Below are 20,373 nucleotides of genomic sequence, written 5' to 3' on the forward strand. Positions count from 1 at the left end.
AGCTATACTTTGCAAGTTTTATTATTTTCTTTTTTTTTTTTTTTCAGTTTATTTGTTATTTATTTTTGAGTAATCTCTACACCCAGTGTTGGACTTGAAATCACAACCTCGGAGATCAAGTGTTGTGCATTGTCTTCGGACTAAGCTACCCAGTTTTATTATTTTCACTGTCATTCAATTCTGAATATTCTTTTATTCTTTATTGCTATTTTCATTGTCATTCATTCTAGATATTTCAAATTTTCTTAACTCATGCGCTGTTTGAGCATAATCTGTATAATACTGCCTCTTTGAAATACATTACTACTTTGTTGTGGACAAATTTTGTAAATATGTGCTTAACGAGATGTTTTCTATCTATTAGGTACAGAGTTCTCTGTAGATCTATTAGATCAGCTTGGCTAAAATATTAATCTTCAAGAGGAAATACTCCTTTTTAGCCTTACATTCTTAGTTTTAAAATGTCAGGTAGTTTAGTGAATGGAATGTCAGGAACTTGTGCTTTATTATTTATCTGATATTTTTAATACTGAAGAGAAAAATAACAAATAGTTGATGAATGTGAAACAGTTCTAGCATGTTCTAGCATAGGAACTTGATTTTCATATTAGATCATGACAGACATTGTGAACAAATCTATAGCTACCGTGGGACAATGAAAATCATAGTGGTAGTCCAGGTCTGTCTTGGGTTTTTTTAAATTTATGTTTTCTTTATTATTGAAATATTGTAAATTCAGGGGTGTGTGTTTTTTTTTTAAGGATTTTATTTTTGAGAGAGCACGTGCACATGTGCCCACATGAACAGGGGGAGGAGCAGAAGGAGAGGGACAAGGAGACTCCCCGCTGAGCGGGGAGCCCAACTCAGGGCTCCATCATAGGACCCTGAGATCATGACCTGAGCCAGAGTCCGATGTTTAATTGCCTGAGCCACCCAAGCACCCTGAAAAATTGTAAATTCAGTGTTTTACTGAAAAGTAAAAACAACTTTTTTTCACCCACAGAGTTTTACTTGTAGATGCAAATTCTAGTATATGAGGTAGACAGTTGGAGCCTCCATTTCTTGAAGCCCCATTGTTTATGGTCTTTCCAAAATTAAGTTTTATTTTTTCCTTCCCCTTAAGTGTCTTATTAAAGCTTCAATTTTGAAATAATGTAAAATAAAAGTTTCAAAAAATAGGGCAAAGAACTCCTGAATACCCTTTACCCAGATTATCCAGTTGTCAACATTTTGCCACACTTGCTTTATCATTCCCACTTTCTCTCTGTATACAGATTATGTATTTTTTTCATGATTTGAAAGTAAGTTACTATTATTATACTTATCCGCTTCTAAATATTTTGGTGTGTTTTTTCTAAAAACAAGAACACTCACTTAAAAAAACCCACAGTCTTCTGATCAGCGCAGGAAATGGAACACTCAGACAATGCTATTATCCAGTCTGTGAGCCGTTTTTCAGTTTTTCCAGTTGCCATAATAATGGTCTTCACAGCAATTATTTTTTCTGGTCCAAAGGCCAGTCAAGGATCATGTTGAATTTAATTTTTATGTGACTTTAGTCTTTTTAAACCTAGAATGTTTGTCAGGTTCCTTTTTTCTTTCATTACACAACAATTTTTGAAAAGTTCAGTCCATTATATATAGAACGCCCCTCAATTTAAATTTCTCTGGTATTTCCCCATGATTAGATTTAGATTATGCTTTGGGTGGAAATATCTCAAAAGTGGTATTCTGTCCATCTCAGTGCACTTGTGGAGATGCATGATGTTGGTTTGTGTCATTGTTAGTGGTCATTTGGTAGGTTGGATCACTTTGGCTAAGTGGTGGGTGCCAGGTTTCTTCACTGTAAAGTTTGAATTAATCGGTATTTTGTGGGGTGATATTTCAAGACTATGTAAATATCCTGTTTCTTACCAGCTTTTACCCACTGAAGTTTTAGTATCTATTGGTAATCCTTGTCTAATCAGTTATTCTTTTGATGTTTACAAATTGGTTTTCTCATTGCATCATTCATTTATATTTACTATTTAGTACTGTATTGCAAAGGAGCTTTCCCTTCTTCCTCATTATTTGTTTCTATCAGTATGAAGTCCTGAATTGTTATTTTATTCAAAGAGTTTATAGTCTATTATAATCTGTTATTATCAGTGTATACTTTGGTGCCCAGTTATTCCAAATTGTCCAGTTGTAGGCCCTTTAAGCTGACTCCTGTATTCTTTTAATATGTCTCCATCATTTTTTGAGCTCTTTCTTACTCTAGGTACAATAAAATGTTCTAGTCTTATCTTCCACATCTCTTACCCCAACCCTGGAATTGGCTGTTTCTCCAAGAAGCCCTGGTGTTTCTTTCACTGTGTTATCTAAAGCAACATGGTGATATTTCAGAGCCCAGGTTTTATCACTTGTTAGCTGAATTGATTTGGTCAAATTATTTAAGCTCTGTAAGCCCCAATTTTTATTTGGAAAATGAGGGTTAAAATGATACATATCTCACAGTGTTTTTGTGAAGATTAATTTAAATAACCCACTTAAAGAACAATGCATGTCACATGTAAATATGACATAAAAATTGCCTATTATTATTATTACATTACTATTCCCTCTTTTTTCCCCCTTTAACAGGATGTTCTTTTAAAGAATTATTGAAGACGAAGTTTTTTTTTATTTTTGTTTTTTGTTTGTTTTTTAATGGCTTTACAGAATTTTAAATCGAATACAATTTGACATGACGGCAAAAAATGTAAGTATTTGTAAATTTTTAAATGTAAGTATTCTTAAAGTGAGTTGTACTTTTTCCTTTGCACATTTGCTTCACTATTCTTATTCATCAAATTCAATTTACTGGCATTAGTTTATAATTGTTTTTGTTTATGCAAAGAATGAGATAGTAAACTTTAAGGCTATTGAATATAGCACTTAAATGGGCACAGTAGCATTCTTGTAAATTGCTGCCAAGTTGTGCCTTCTCAACAGCTGCAAAATCGCTATCTCTAGAAAGTTTCCCTACCCTCTCCTTTTTTGGTACTGTAATAAATTTTTGTTTTGGTACTTGCTGGAGATTTACTAGCCTTATCAAGAAAATCACTGTTTTCTTTGGCCCGATTTTTTTCTTGTGGACTTACTCAAGGAAATATGTGTACTGAGATGTTGTTCAGAAGAAGCTTGCTGTCCTCCATGAGATGATCCCTGAGGGGACATTAGGTTTTTGATGTTTTGGAGAAGTTAATTCAGTTTCTTTCCTCTGCTCAAGGCTTTTATTTCTGAATCTACTTCAAGTGATTTTTTTATTATCCGACTGTATCAACAGATTTGTTTCCACTTATGTGAAGGATTATGCCAGAAAATAAATATTGTGACATATAGGGAAATAACTTATAATTGCTTTACTGTTCCCAGATTATGATGTTGGAATCTTTGATTGCACACAACAGAAATCTGCTTAGGCTACCTTAAAAAGGGAATTTATTATAAAAATACAGGAATGTCTCAAAGACTTTAAGAGTAAGAATTTAGTGGGCCCTTAGAAAGATCTGGGTGCAAGAATTTGAAATATACCAGGAATTGAAGCAGTGTTTAGTTTCCATATATTATCTCTGCTTGTTTGTGTGCATCTGCTTCATACTCTGTCTCTCTCTGCAAATCATGCTCCTTAGTGCTCCAGGCAGCCTCTCAATATATGTGTTACAGAACCAGCCTGTTCAGAGAAAGAGAGATGCAAAGGAAAGGAGGAAGGCAGCTTGACAGATCCTATCTGCCCATGTGAGCTCCAGTTTCAGACTCCTTGGGGTGGACCTTGGTGCTGCTCAAGTGTGATATCTACTAGTGGTTTACTTAATTGTGACCAGGAGCAGCAAACGTTATATTGTGTGAAAAGGTCTCTTTGTCAGCCAGACAGATAGTTCCAAATACTGCACATTATACATCTAAAGAATAACATTTAAAAAAAAACTCTTCATGATTTACCTCTATTTTCCTATTATTAACCTTGCTTTTGACATGCTATAAGCAGATACAGATTTTGCTTCATTATCATGTAACTAATTTTGTTAGGATAAATTAACAGGAATACTCTGCTTTAATCTAAGGTTGTTATATATATATATATATATATATATATATATATATTTGTTAAAGTGCTGTTTGGGGAAAAGAAGAAGCAAAGTTTTAGTCTATATATTGGGAATTTTCTTGCAGAATATTTTCTTAATTTTTTTCTCCTTAGGAAAAAAAGGAAGTAAAAGTTATCCTGAACCACAAGCTAGTTAACGTTCAAATAGCAAGCATATTTTGGCTTACAATGTACCTTGAATCAAATATCATTTTCCTAGTCATATGTACAATTTGCTATATTAAAAGTTGTTTCCCTAAAGTAACGTAAAGCATTTGAACCAGTGCTAATTATACTCCCCCTATTTTGTTTGTATATTTGGAAGAAATCAAACGGTGAGCAATGTGTTTCTCTTTCTGCTATGGCAACCTAGGGGGGGAGGGATAAGTGATGAGCTGATCCTCTTGATATCTTAGAGTTAGGGACGTGAAGAGGTCAGGCCTCAGATTGGGCTGAGCGGACGCATGTGGGAAAGAATTGAAATAGGCTGTCTGAAAATAACCATTCATAACTGCCATTCTGCAATAGAGAAGAACATTTTTGTGGTTCTTAATATGTTTTGTCAAGATATTTACTGAAAGGATTATACTAGTTCACAATGCCATGAGTAATTCATTCTCCTCCCTGCCCCCAGTATAGGTACCTGATACTGTTCTAGGCTCCTGCCTTCCTGGGGCTTATAGTGTCTGTATTGAGAGAAGATAATAAATACATATATAATGTCAGGTAATGATAAATGTCATGAAGAAAAGTAAAACAGGGTAAGAAGAGAGAGAATGATGGCAGTGAGGGAGAGTTCTTTCAACTTAGGTGTTCAGAGAGTTCTCTTTAAGGAAATGATGTTTAGACAGAAGTGCTCTTGAGTCTCAATCCAAGAAGAGGAAGCCAGCCTTATGAGTATCTGGGGAAAGAACATTCCAGGTAGAGGCAGGAAAGGGTGTGGTTGTTCAAGGAACAGCAAGATGACCAGTTTATAAGTGGAACAGAGTAAGCAAGGAAAAGTGTAGGAGATGAAGTCAGAAAGAAAGCAGGAGCCAGATCATGTGGAGCCTCAAAGACTGAGGTGATGGGTGTGTATTTAAAATGTCAGTAAGAAGCCATTGGAGATTTGGTGGGTACTTGGGTGACCTGACTTACTGTTTTAGAAAGTTTTTCCTGGCTGCTGAGTGACTAGACCGAAGAGGGGCATAGTAGAAGCAGGAGACTCATTTGGCACTTACCTCAGTAGTTCAGACAACAGAGTATGGTGATTTGGGCTGGGGTAATGATATTGGAGATGGGGAAAAGTGGCTGGATCTAGGGATGAATTTGAAGGGACAGCCATTAGGAGTTACTGAGTAATTAGGATATGCGGGCAGGGAAAAAGTTAAAGAGGACTTCTCAGTATTTTGCTTGTGTAACTGGATAAATGGCTGTGTTGTTTAATGAGAAGAAAAACTCTTAGGGAACTGTGGGATTTTGTGGCAAACTCAACAATCATTTTGAACATACTAAAGTTGACAGACCTAAAAATGTCCAGGTAGAGATATTGGCTAGGTAGTTTGATAAATGACTCTGGAGCTCAGAGGAAAGGTTGGAATTGGATACAGAAAATTTGGAGTCATTTCATATTAAATTATTTTAAAGCAGTGGTACTGCATGAGATTATAAAGAACATGAATGGATAGAGTATACATGAGGACCCAGGGTCTGAGCACAGGGATTCTCCAGCATCTGGGGAGGAGGAGAAGCAGCAAAGGAGACTCATAGAATGACCAGAAAGGAAGGAAGTAGTGTTATCCTGATGATCTGGAAGCCAAGTGAAACAAGTGTTTTAAGAAGAAGGGAATGATCAAGTGTGTCACATGCCAATGAGAAGGAAGTAACTCTTAGACATGGAAGAGATTGCCCAGGTCTTACAGAGGCATCATTAAACATGTATTCAAATATTTACATCCTTATTTTCTGTTTCTCATTATATATCTCTTACGAGAACAGTTTTTTGTGAAGAGTTGTTTTTGTTTTACCCGTGCCATAGTAGGTCTCATGGTTCCAAGTGATAGAAACCCTATTTAAAACAGTTTAAGGCAAAAAGTGGAATGTATTGATTCACACAACTGAAAAGTCTGGGATACTCTAGCTTGAAATACATCTGGTTATGGGGGATCAAATGATGGTGCCAGGGATCTATCTCCCTTTTTCCATCTCTTTGCCACAATATGGTAGCAAAATACCCTTTATTGTGTTTATAATTCTTACCTCAGAAAGAGAGAATCCTTTTTAGCACTAATATTTCAAAATCTGTGGAGGAGCTTTGGTTGACCCTGCTTGACCCACATGCTTAGATAAGCCAATGTGAGAAAGAAGTGGGCCAGATCTGGGTCATGGGTCCACTTCTGCTGACATGGCAACAGTTGAGGCTCAGAGATTAAGTCATACTGGAACTACATGGATTGTGGGATGGATCATTTTGCAAAAAGGAAGGTCTGTAGAGCTGGCAATATATTCATTGTTTCTGGGGATAAAATTGTTGTTAAATAGTATCTAGTATCCACTGATCCACTCCATGACCACAAATACAGGTGTGTTCTGACTTAAGCTCATTCAGTATAGGATAAAGAATTTGAATTTGAAAGGTAACTTGATGTATATTTTTTGCCTCATCAAAGAATCTTTTAAAAAATACGTAAGCCATGATACTCATTACAGAAAAATTAGAGAATACAGATAAAGAAACTAGCCTAGAGATTATCAGCAGATTTTTGCCTGGGAAGACATCTGGTGTATATACAAATGTGTGTGTGTGTGTGTGTGTGTGTGTGTGTGTGTGTGTGTGCATATAACAGAATGTGTGTAAATATTTTTAATAAAAATGAGGTCATACTTTTTTTTTAGCTTAATCTCGATGATGAATGTCTTTTCTTGTCTTAATATCTCTGCAACATCATTTTAAATGACTGTTTTATGTTTTATGTTATGCACTGTATGGACATTACACCAGTTTCCTAATAATGCCCATTAAGTTATTTCCACTTTTTTCTTTTTGTTAGCTTTTTGTTTATTTTTGCTTACTCATTGGATTATTTCCATAAAGCAAAGTCTTATGAAATTACTAGCCCAAAGGGTGTGTGCTTTTGTTTCGTGTTGCTAAATTGCGTTTCAGAAAGGTTGCACTTTTTTATATATTCATCAGTGATGTAGGGGAGTGCCATTTCCCTTTATTTTCTTTTTAGCCTTTGCCAGTGTAATCAGCAAAAAAATGGTATGTAGTTTATTCATTTCTCTAGTTGCTAGTTAGGTCAAACTGGTATTCTGTATGTTCACTGGTCACTTGCATGTCTCTTTTGTGAATTGTCTGTGTCAGTGTTGAAGAGTTAAAAGCCATTACCATTTGAATAACAACCCACACTTGGCTATTGCTTTTGTCACTAACAATCATAGTCATGTAATTATTTAATTTGATCTAAGGAGCTCTCTGAGTTTGTCATGCACATATGTATTGTCGTCTCCATCTTGCAGTGACTGTCCCAAGATGACCTTGCTTGTGAACGGCAGAGTTGAACTCAGAGTACAGATCATCTCACTCTGAATCTTCTTTTCTTTCAGTTTTGTCAATCTAAAATGTTAAATGTCAGTGATATTATAATGTTATTAATGGGAAATATGGTTTGAACCCTAAAAATTGGGCTTGGATATTTTTTATTCTCATTTAGTGACTGTTTACAGTATGTACCACAATGTTTGAATCTCTGGATAGAAAACTTTTCTCAGGACCTTATTAGGTGAAAAATTCAACATAAAATGAGTTCACCTTTTACTTTTGCTCTGTGAACCATTATTATTATATCCTTCTTAAATAGAATAAGGAAAGAAAAGCTATTTTTAATTTCCTCTCCTAGCCAACTTGTTCTACTCTCAATCTTTTCTTTGAATCTTTATAGTGTTTATGAAAGCAGAGATTAATAAACTTTTGAAATTTTAATTAAATTAATTTTAGTAGATTTATATAAACTCTAAATACAAATACCTCCTCTCCATCTATTAGACCAAAATTAGCGTACAGTATTGACTCACAATTGACCTTTATCTTTTTAGAGTTTAATTTGTTGGTTATTAAGATGCAGATATACTGCTGCTTAAAAAGTTTCCAGATTCATTCTCTGCTTCACTCTGCAGAAGTTGGCCATTAAGAGCAGGTGTTTAAACATAACAGTAACCCAGTAACTGTGAACTCTCCACTGTGAATATGTGGTTTCAGTTGAGGTTTTTGCCGTTATCTTTGTATAATAACAAAAAGGTGTAAACTGATGCTTTTGAAATTATTATAATACATGGATTAAGCGACTGCATTGTATTAAGCATGGAATATTAAAGGCTGTCTTTGCCTTCTTTGCTTTCTTTTTACAGTAGAACACCAATGAAAGTTTGTCTTTTAATAGGAGAAAAGTGTTTTTTGTTTTAAGAGAGGCATATTAGTGATACCACAGTAAACTCTTGGCATTTACAAATTGAACACTTAACATTAATATTTGTGAGCAATTCTGGAGATCCATGTCGTGGTAATTTGTTGCAAATTTTGTTGCAAAGGGTTTACTTCTAACGGCATAATTATAAGAAACTAGATAGAATTAAGTATCTGCACCATTATCTACATAGAATTGAGAAAGTGCATTTTAGATGTCTTCTGCTCAGTTGCTGTCATAAAAATTTAGTATTAGATGCTAGAGATAGGTTTGCATCAGAATTACTTTTCCATGATGTAAATGATATGTAGAAATATTTCTGGTAACTATATCTCTTGACAAAAAGAAACAGCTATTAGTAGTGCATTTGAATTACTAAATAATGAAATAATTAGCTCTTATATTATGAAATTATAAAGTATCAGATGAGTGCTCATGAAGAATATACAATGCTAATGCAGTGGGTAGTTTGTAAATAACATTAAGTGCACAGATACAAAGTTATAAAGCTTTGTGTGCTTTAAAATCTTTTTGATGTGCTAGTACTTTCAGAGGATGTTTGAGATACCAAGTTGGCATTGATATTTGAAGATTACAAATCCATAAGGATTAAAACAATAACATAATAGTAATCGTAGAGTCATTTATTGGAATCTTGCTTTATGTCAAGTTTTCAAAAATGGAGAGTTTTTTTCCTCCTGGCTCTATAATAAAATTTTAAAATTCTGATGATACTACCATAGTTAGCTCTATGATTCCAAGAAATCCAGTGGCTATCACATTAAATGAAATAAATTGCCTGAAGGTGAATTTATAAACACACTTGCTATAGGTAGTCCCTTGGGTATCATATTAATAGTAATGAAGGTTAACATGATTGAGCACTTTGCACCATACACTATGCTAGATGCTTCACATAAACTATCTTAATCTTTCTATTAACCTAAACTGATAAGCACTTCTAGCACCCTTCAGTTTATAGTTGAGGAAACTGAGGTGTAGAGAACTTGTGTGACTTGACCACGACCACACACATAGTAGTCTTGATGGGCCAGAGTATGAGCCCAAGCAGTTGGATTTGAGACCAGTAGACCTCACCTCTGTGGTGTGGTATTAATGGTCTTTATCTGATCTATTACATATCATAATGTTGAAAAGCATTATAGGCAGTGATTATGAACAATAAAAATTAAGGGCAGCACGAAGGTGGAATTTTGGTATATCTGTTGGCAACTTCAGGGCTCCTTGCTTTCAAAAAAACCATCAGTAAAATCTAAAGATTTCAGTTCCACTCACAAGTAACATTATTTCATTAATTTTTATCTTAATCTGGACAGTTCCTGTTTTTCCCATTTCAAGCAACGTTTTCTTTTTAACTCTACTCCTGTCGATGACATAATTCATTTTTATGTGGCTGTCTATATTATTTGATGCGGTTCTTCAGTAGAAAGTATAAAATAGCTTATTAAATGATCATGTAATACTTAAGATCCTATTTCTAATTTTTAAAACTATTTTATTCAGGTTGGTTTGACTTCTACAAATGCAGAACTGAGAGGATTTATTGATCAGAATCTCAGTCCAACAAAAGGTAAGGACAGATGAATAGAAATTTTCTGCATTGAGCTAGTTTTATTGCATTTGTTTTATAAAATATGCAGCTACATGTATTACTTTATAATAATTATATAATATGACTATGTTGTGTTATCATATACCAAATAACTTGTATCATATGAAAGTCTGTTCTGAGAGGTGGGGGGAGAGAGAGAGAATGAGGGGAGATACAGTGTGTGTGGTATTTTTTTTTTAAGATTTTATTTATTTATTTGAGAGAGAGAGCATGAGCAGGGGGTGGGGCAGCGGGAGAGGAAGAAGCAGACTCCCTGCTGAGCAAGGAGCCCGATGTGGGGCTCAATACCAGGACCCTGAGATCATGACCTGAGCTGAAGGCAGACGCTTAAGCAACTGAGCCATCAGGCACCCCTGAGAGTGTATGTGGTATTTGTGTTACTTTTCTCCATCTCTTTCCTAAGAGGTCTCTAAGACCACCTGTTTGTTGTTGTTGTTTTTAGAGAGAGAGAGAGCCCGTGTGAAAGAGAGGGAGGGGTGGGAGGGCAGAGGGAGGGAGAGAGACTCCCAAGCAGGCTCCACAGCCAGCACAGAACCCAACGCAGGGCTTGATCTCACAATCCTGAGATCATAACCTGACCCTAAATTAAGAGTTGGATGCTTAGACGACTGAGCCACCCAGGCGCCCCTAAGACCACCTCTGATTAATGATCCTGTTACAGTTGAAACCAGCTGTTCAAGTCACTTTTTTCTTGATTTTCTTGCTTGATAGCCTTACTTCCTAGTGGTTTAACTTGTAAGGAAGTAGAGTAGAATGAATGAATATATGTATGTAAAATTCCTGTATCTAATATATGGTTTACTGAAGAAATGCTTATATCAGAAATCTGACCTACCAGTACAAGAACTGATGCAGGACTTTGTATCTTGCTGTATGTATCTTTCAACAGTATCTTATAGTATGTAGAGATAACATACTGAAAGATTTATGGTTGAAATGATAGGATGTTTGGGATTAGCTTCAGAATCCACTGGGGGAAGAAGAGTAATGTGGGTGGAATTATAGATAAAACGAAACTGTCTGTAAGTTGATTAAATTCTTTATGCTGGGTGATAGCTGTATGGGGTTTCATTATTCCTTTCTCTCTTCCTTTGTATATGTTTGAAATTTTTCATTATTAAAGGTAGGAACAAAATATATGTCATTATAATACAGATAGCAATGAGAGAAACATATACCCTCAAAGGGTATATGCCCTGGAGAGAGGGCTAGAGAAGTTTGTATTTCAGTATAAAAAAAGTCTAGCTTAATAATAACGTCTGTAGAATTATTGAGAATTTAAATATGTGTTATGAAACAGTAAAAGACATACTACAAGCCATAATGCTTCTCATTTTTTTTCCAATTTTTTCATTGTAGTAAAATACACAACATAAAATTTACAGCTTTAATCATTTTTAAGTGTACAGGTCAGTGGTATTAGGTACATTCGTGTTGTATAGCCATTACCACCATCCATATCCATAACTTTTTATCTTGCAAAACTCAAATTTTGTGCTCATTAAACAATAACTCCCCATTTTCCCCTCCCCTAGTCTCTGGCAACCACCATTCTACTTTCTGTCTCTATGATTTTGACTACTCTAGGTACCTCATGTAAGTGAAATCCTAATAGTAATTGTTTTTTTGTGACTGGCTTATTTCATTTAGCATAACGTCCTGAAGATTCATCCATGTTGTAGTATATGTCAGAATTTCCTTTCTTTTAAGGCTGAATACTACCATTATGTATATATGCCACTTTTGCTTATCATTCATCCATCAGTGGACACATGGGTTGCTTCCATGTTTTAGCTATTGTGAATAATGCCTCTATGAATATGGGAGTACAAATATCTCTTTGGGACCTTCTTTGGGTATATACCTAGAAGTGGAATTTCTGGGTCATATGATAATTCTATTTTTAATTTTTCAGAGGAATTGCCATTCTGATTTCCAACAGCTGTACCATTTTACATTCCCACGAATAGTCACAAGGGTTCCAATTTCTTCACGTCTTTGCCAGTACTTATTTTTGTTTCTTGTTTTATTATAGCCATCCTAGTAGATGTTAAGTGATATCTTACTGTAATTTTGATTTGTATTTCCCTAATGACTAGTAATGTTGAGCATTTTTTTATGTGCTTATTGGCCATTTGTATATCTTTGAAAGGTCTGCTCGAGTCCTATGCCCATTTTGAATTGGATTTTTGGAGTTGAATTTTAGGAATTGTTATGTATACTGAATATTAATCCCTTATAAGATAAATGATTTGCAGATATTTTCTTCTGGTCAGTAGGTTGTCTTTTCACTGTCTTTATAGTTTCCTTGGATGTGCAAAAGTTCTTTATTTTGCTAAAGTTCAGTTTGTCTATTCTTTCATTGCCTTTGCTTTTCGTGTCATACCTGTGACATGGTTGCCAAATTTAGCGTCCTGAAGATTTTCCCCAAAGCTTTCTTCTAAGAATTTCATAGTTTTAGTTCTTTAGTTTAGGTCTTTGATCCATTTTGAGTAAATTTTTGTATATGATTTAAGAGCCAAACTGGAATAAGGATATCCAGTTTTTCCATTACCATTTGTTGAAAGACTGTCCCTTAACCATTGGATGGTCTTGGCACTCTTGTCAAAAATCAATTGACCATGTATGTGAAGGTTTATTTCTGGGCTTTTTATTCTGTTCCCTTGGTCTGTATGTCCGTATGTCAGTACCATAATGTTTTAATTACTGTAGTTTTGTAATAAGTTTCAAAGTTGAGAATTGTGAACCCTTTAATTTTATTCTTTTTCAGGATTGTTCTGGCTATTTAGGATTCCTTGCAATTCCACATGAATTTGAGGATCAGCTTTTCCATTTCTTTGAAAAAGGCTGTTAAGAGTTTTGATAGACATTGCATTGAATCTGTAAATCACTTTGGTTTTCTTGACATCTTAACAATGTGAAGTCTTCTTATTCATGAACATATTTCATATATTTAGGTCTTCTTTGATTATACCATTTCTTTTTGAAGTAATAGTGGTAATGGTTAAATCATTTTATGAACATACTGGAAACCACTGAATTGTACACTTTAAAAGGTGAATTTTTGGTATGTGAATTATATCTTTATTTATTTATTTTTTAAGATTTTATTTATTTATTTGACAGAGAGAGAGATAGCGAGAGCAGAGACACAAGCAGGGGGAGTGGGAGAGGGAGAAGCAGGCTTCCCGCTGAGCAGGGAGCCTGATGCGGGGCTCAATTCCAGGACTTTGGGATCATGACCTGAGCCGAAGGCAGATGCTTAATGACTGAGCCACCCAGGTGCCCCTATATCTTTATTTAAAAAAAAACAAAACCAACAACCACTTTCTTTAACTTGATGTCTACTTCCAGCTCTGATTTGATTTTCCCTTCATTGTCAGACTTCTTGGAAGAAACCATATACTTATAATCCCATTCTCAGCTCCAGTTCACTCTTCTGCCTGATGAAATCTGTCTTTGACTCCATTAGTCCATTGAAACTGCTCTTGGTTGTCTTTTTTCTTTTTTATCAACATTTGATACAGTTAATTTCCCCCTTTGTTTTATTTATTTTTTAAAGATTTCTTTATTTGAGAGTGAGAAAGAGCAGAAGAGCAGGGTGAGGGGCAGAGGGAGAAGCAGACTCCGCACTGAGCAGGGAGTCCCACGCGGGGCTTAATCCTGGGTCTCCAAGATCATGACCTGAGCTGAAGGCAGACGTTTAACTGAGCCACCCAGGCTCCCCCCCCTCCTTTTTTTTTTGTTTGTTTTGTTTTGTTTTGTTTTTTTAAGATTTATTTATTTGACAGAGAGAGCACAAGCAGAGGGAGCAGCAGCAGAGGGAGAGCAAGAAGCAGGCTCTCTGCTGAGCAGGGAGGCCGATGCGGGGCCCGATCCCAGGACCCCAGGATCATGACCTGAGCTGAAGGTAGACACTTAACCGACTGAGCCACCCAGGTGTCCCTCCCCCTTTGTTTTTTTTAAATAACATTTTAATTTTAGAATAGTTTTAGATTTGCAGAGAAATTACAAAGATAGTACAGAGAGTTCTCATAAACTCCTTAGTCAGTTTCCCTACTATTAACATCCTACATTGGTCTAGTACAGTTTTTACAATTAATGAACCAAAATTAACATATGTTGATTAACAGAAGTCCGTACTTCTTCACATTTCCTTAGTTTTTAGCTAATGTTCTTTTTCTGTTCCAGGAGAGCTATCAGGATACCGTATTACATTTCATGACCATCATCCTTAGCCTCTTTTTGGCTGTGATGGTATCTCAGACTTTCCATGTTTTTAATAAGTTTTGAAGTGTAATTTTCAGGTATTTTGTAGAATGTCCCTTAATTGGGATTTTTCTGATGCATTTCTCATGATTAGATTAGGGTTACTGAGTTTTTGAGAAAAAAAACACAGAGATAAAGTGCCATTTTCATCACAGCATATCAAAGGCCCATGCTATCAACATGACTTATCACTGTTGATGTGAACCTTGATCACTTGGCTGAGGTAGTGTGTTTGTCATATTTCTGTACTGTGAAGTGATTCTTTACCCTTCCCCCCTTTCCATACTGTAGTCTTTGAAAGGAAGTCAGTGGAGTGGTTGCTCTACCTACATCATTTATTTGGAATTCTTTTGTACCCTAGATTTGTCTCTTCTCTCTTATTTATTTATTTATTTATTATTTAATGCTTTATTTATATTAGTATGGACTCATGATATTTAGTTTATACTCTGGGTTATATAGTCCATTACTACTCAATTTTTTGCTTAAGTTACAACTGTGGCCATTGGGAGCTTTCAGTTGGTTTTCTATGTGCCTTTGACATTATGTCCCTTATTGTGAGTTCAGTTTTTTTTCTTTTTTTGTTTGTTTTTGTTCTGAGCACTTATTTTTTTAGCACTACAAGATGCTCCAGGCTTATTTTATATATTTCCTGCCCACTCCTCAGATCAGTCATTTTTCCAAAGAGCCCTGATTGTTTTTAACGGAGAATGTTATCAGAAACCAAGATCTTGGTGCTGCTGGGTAAGCTCATTGCTACTGGAATGGTGTCTTTCTTTTTGCATCACTGTTTTTTTGTGTCTGTGATACCATACTTTTTAAGACTTTCATAGAAAGCAGTACAGTGTAGCAGTTAAGAACAAGGCTTCCAGAGGACTTGGTGTGATCTTGGTTGCACTTCTTCTACCCACCCGAATGTGTAAACCTGAATAAGTTGATCTCTCTAAGCCAAAGTATCCACATCTATAATGATGCAGACAATGATAAGTTGCTCACAGAGTGTCTAAGGATTAAATGAGGTAGTGCACATAAATCATTTAGCACAACACATAGCACCTAGTAAGCATTCATTAAGCGCTTACTCCTTTTCCTCATATTAATATTTTCATCTTCCTTTTTGGCTGCTCTCTTTCAGTCTACTCTCCTAGCTCTTTATCTTCTAAATGTTAGTGTTCTATGGGGTTTTTGTCTTAGGTTTTCCTCTCATGTTGTCCATTCTCCCCAGGCATTTTCATCTATTCTCACTGCTTTAGTTATCATTTACTTTGTATATGGACTGTTCTCAAATCTGTATCTCTGACCAAACTTTGTCTTGAGTTGTTATATATCCAGCTGCTTATTGGATACCTTCGTTTGAGTAACTTCTCTGTATCTCAGACTCCATCTGTCCAGAATTAAAGTGATTATTTCACCCTCTCAAAACCTGCTCTCCCCTTTTCCTTATGTGACTGAATAGTAGTACCATCCACCCTTTGCCCAAACCAGACAGGAGGCCTCATCTTTGATTCCTTTTTCTTTCTCTCTGCTTCCAATCAAATCATTTATAAGGCTTGTTCATTCTGCATCCTCAGTCTCTCGGCCCTCCCCATGCGTTTTCTCTGTCTCTGTTGCTACTATCTTAGTTCAGACTACTAGAAACCATTTCCTGGGTTACTGCAACTGCTGTACTTACTTCCAGATTTATTTCTTTCTGTTTCACTTACTGTAGTATAGCTCTCAAACACAAATCTGAACAGTCTTTCTGTTAAAAAACTAGTTTATAGTTCCTTATTGCCCTTAAGATAAAGCCCAAACTCTGATTTGAAAGATCCTTGGGGCACCTTGCTGGCTCAATCAGTAGAGCATGCGACTCTTGATCTCAGGGTTGTAAGTTTGAACCCCACATTGGGTGTAGAGATTGGTTAAAAATAAAATTAAAAACAAAATTTAAAAAACCTTTCATGATATGGTTCTTGCTTTTATCTTTAGCCTGATCTCAGAGGCCTCTTCTTCTGCCACATTGAACTACCTTCTCTCTCTTCACTTTCTGTTTGTCTCTGACTTGGCCCTTCTCTATACTCATCTCTGCGCCTGGAATGCCATGATCCCTGACATGGTCCTCCATTCCACTCCTGATAACATATTTCACCAGGCTAATTTCTGTTTATTACTCACATCTAAGTTTAGGTCTTATTTCCACTTGGCCCATAAGCCTCTAATACTCTCTCCTTATCCCTATTGTAGCATTTATCACACTATAATGATTGGTTTACTTATTGGTCCCCCTCTCCTGATTCTGTAAAGTCAAAGACTTCGTCTTAATTAATCATTGTATCTCTAGGACAGATATTTCAAAGTATTTATCCCATAGTATCTGTCCCAAACTAGGAAAGTTGTTGAAAGCATCTATGTCCTTACCTTCTGTCCGTAATTCCTTTGGCCACTGGGCAAATTCCGATTTACTCTTTAAAATCTAGCTGACCACAAATTCCTCTGTAGCTCCTTGTTACTGTGCCTCCTTTGTGTTAACCTTTGGACTCTATGCATACTTCATTATTGTCCTTATCACATTATATTGTATTTCTTGATAGCTTGCCCTTTTCTTTTGCTAAACTCTGAGCTCCTTAAGGGCAGGGTCATTTTTCCTATTTTTGTCTTCAAAGTCTTGCTTGGTGTGTAGCACAGTTACATTCAGTAAATATTGAACAGCAGGGGTTTGTTTTGCCATACATTTCCAGACTTTCTTTTTTTTTTTTTTAAGATTTTATTTTTTTATTTGACAGAGAGAGACACAATGAGAGAGAGAATACAAAGCAGGGGGATTGAGAGGGGGAGAATCAGGCCTTCCGCTGAGCAGGGGTTTGTTTTGCCATACATTTCCAGACTTTTAATAAAAATGTTTAATCTTTGAGAAGTGTATAAAGAAGGAACTTAAAACTTTTTGAAAAAAGTGTTAAGGAATTTAGTGAATAAGGTTTCTGAGCTTTTGGTCATAGGGGACACATATTTAAGAGTTGGAGGTTTCAAAGTTACATAATTAATTAAAATAAGAACAAGCCTGAAGATAATTGTATCCAGTTATAACCAGAGGAGTAGTAGAGGAATTAAAAGCAGTTGAGTATTTGTACATCCTTGTTATAAATCATATAATTGTGCATCATTAAGAAAAATGGAAGGTAAAATACTGTAACATAGAGCTTCATGATATCTGGTGTTGAAAGTCATCAGTATCTTTGGTGAAGATCAGGGATCTCTCAGTTACCTTAGAGGCACATGCTATTGGGTGGTCTGTACGTTTGGATATTCCCAGCACGTGGAAAGAGGCCATACTTGCCTGCAAGCTATATACAGTCCTCTGGGAAGCTACCTGATTGGCAGCTGTTAGGAGGGTTGCACTTGTGGGATGAATTGCTCATGTCTTTGCAGGTGAGTGAGGTCTGCCATATGTCCTCCACTTGTTCCTTTGTGACCTCAGCAGAGCAACTCCACTCTGCCAGCTCCTTCATTGCTTGCGCATCAGATTTAAAACATGCATGTCTTACACTGACTGCCAGTTCTGCACCATCCAGGGGATTGCAGTAGCCTACGTCTATTCACACTACAACCTATTAAAATGAATTCAGCAACACAAAAGAGGGGATCACTGAATAATCAGATTCCTCCTGTGGAAGCAGAACTAATGGAAAAGATAAGAGAAAGCTGTGATAGAAAAGGGAATGAAAACCCTCGAGGATACAGTTGCAACATAGAAAGAGTTGCTTTGGAACTAAAAATGTATTCATAGAATTCTTAAATTTAAGAAAGATTGAAAATAAGAAATGGCCAAAGATGTACAGTGATCAAAACAATATTGATATCAAATAAAATATACTAAGAGCCTCAAGGCATTAAAGAGACAACGAGGAATATCGTATAGTGATACAAGGGAACAATCAAACCAACAATCCAATTTTTAGAGAATGGGCAAAACTTATGAAAAACAGTCACAGAAAAAGAAATACTAATGGTTCTTACACAGATAAAAAGGTACTCCACCTTGTTCATAAAAGGTGTAATTTAAAAGTACACTGAGTACCACTTTCCACTCTATAAGATTGGCAAGTATTAAGACGTTTGCTAAAACACTGTTGTCAAGAGTGTAGGGTAACATATGCTCTCTTATACTGCTGGTAGGAGCATAAATTAGTGCAGCCTTTATGGGAAGCAATTTCACAATAATTAATCATTCACATTTCCTATAATCCAGCAGTCCCCATTTTAGGAATTGGTTATACTGATATGCTGGCAGATTTATAAAGTGAAGCTTAATCTTTGCAGTATTATATGTAATAGCAAAATATCACAAACTAAGTTCACCAGTAAGATCTGATTAGTGTTCAGTACACATAATGGAATACTGTGTAGATATAAAATTGGGAATAAGAATGCTAAGTACAAATATTAAATGATCTACAAAGACACATTAAGGTAACAAAAATGCAGATCAACCTGCTGTATATATAACCATTTGTTTAAAAAGAAGCGACATACAAACACATAATGTTTCTTGTAAAGATACGCAAAGACTTGACATTCCTTATCTGGTGGTAGAGAAACTGTGACTTTCACAAAGAAGTTTTTAATTTTAATGAAGTCCAGCTTATCAGTTTTTTCTTTCAAGGTTTATGCTTTTTGTGTTGTGTCTAAAAAGTCATTACCAGGGGTGCCTGGCTGGCTCAGTTGGTAGAGCATGTGACTCGATCTCGGAGTAGTGAGTTCAAGCCCCGCATTGGGTGTAGAAATTACTTTAAAAAAAAGTCATTACCAAATCCAAGGCACTTAGACTTTTTCCTGTTTTTCTTGTAGGAGTTTTGCTGTTTACATTTAGGTCAGTGATCCATTTTGAGTTCATTTTGATACAGGTATTAAGATTTATGTCTAGATTTTTTTCTTTTGCATGTAGATCTCTAGTTGTTCTAGCCTTGTTTGTTGAAAAGACTGTCCTTTCTCCACTGAATTGCCTTTGCACTTTTCTCAAAGATGAGTTGAATATATTTGTGTAGGTCTATTTCTAGGCTCTCTATTCTATTGTATTGATCTATTTTCCTATTCTTTTGCTGATACCACATTGTCTTTATTACTGTGGGTTTATAGTAGTCTTAAAATTGGGGAGTGTCAGTTCTCCATCTTTTCTTCTTTGATATTGTGTTGGCTATTCTGAGTCTTTTGCCTCTTCATGTGTGTGGGTTTTTTTTTTTAAGATTATATTTATTTGAGAGAGAGAGAGGGAGCATGCAGGAGCAGGGGGGGAGGGGCAGAGGGAGAGAGAGAAGTAGACTCCCTGCTAGGCAGGGAGCATGACACAGGGCTCAATCCCAGGACCCCGAGAGCATGACCTGAGATGAAGGCAGACACTTAACTGACTGAGCCACCCAGACACCCCATGTAAATTTTAAAATTAGTTTGTTGATGTCCACAAAATAACTTACTGGGATTTTGACTGAGTATGTACTGAATCTGTACATCAAACTGAGAATAACTGACATCTTAACAAATTGATTCTTCCTATCCATGAAAATGGAGTATCTCTCCATTAATTAGATCGTTGGTTTCTTTCATTAGAGTTTTGTGGTTTTCCACATATAGCTCTTACACATATTTGTTGGCTGTATACTTAAGTATTTCATTTTTTGGTGCTAATGTAAATGGCCTTGTGTTTTTTAGTTTCAAATTCCAATGAATCATTGCTGGTATATAAGGAAGCAGTTGAATTTTATATATTAACCTTGTATCCTGCCAGCTTGCTATAATCACTTATTAGTTTGAGGAGTTTTTTCGATGTAAATGGTATTTTTAATTTCAGTTTTCAGTTGTTCTCTGCTAGTATGTAGACATGCAGTTGGTTTTTGTATTTTGATCTTATGGCCTGCTGCCTTGTGTAACTCAATTCTAGTAAGTCTTTT

At 35.8% G+C, this 20,373-nt stretch overlaps 1 protein-coding gene across 3 annotated transcripts in view; it reads left to right on the forward strand.

Annotated features, from left to right (window-relative positions):
• TFDP2 (transcription factor Dp-2) overlaps positions 1-20,373 on the forward strand; it is a 172,858-nt gene that overhangs the window by 51,000 nt on the left and 101,485 nt on the right. For all 3 annotated transcript variants that reach the window (XM_028099124.2, XM_028099125.2, XM_028099126.2), the window contains exons 2-3: positions 2,623-2,740; positions 10,075-10,141. In XM_028099124.2, the coding sequence (XP_027954925.1) occupies positions 2,726-2,740; positions 10,075-10,141 (82 nt within the window). In that variant the 5' untranslated portion in view covers positions 2,623-2,725. The remainder of the gene's footprint in view (positions 1-2,622; positions 2,741-10,074; positions 10,142-20,373) is intronic.

The sequence above is a fragment of the Eumetopias jubatus genome, unplaced genomic scaffold (genome assembly GCF_037043125.1).
Source record: "Eumetopias jubatus isolate StellerSeaLion01/CBP00866 unplaced genomic scaffold, mEumJub1_p1.0 scaffold_1, whole genome shotgun sequence".
Lineage (NCBI taxonomy): Eukaryota > Metazoa > Chordata > Mammalia > Carnivora > Otariidae > Eumetopias > Eumetopias jubatus.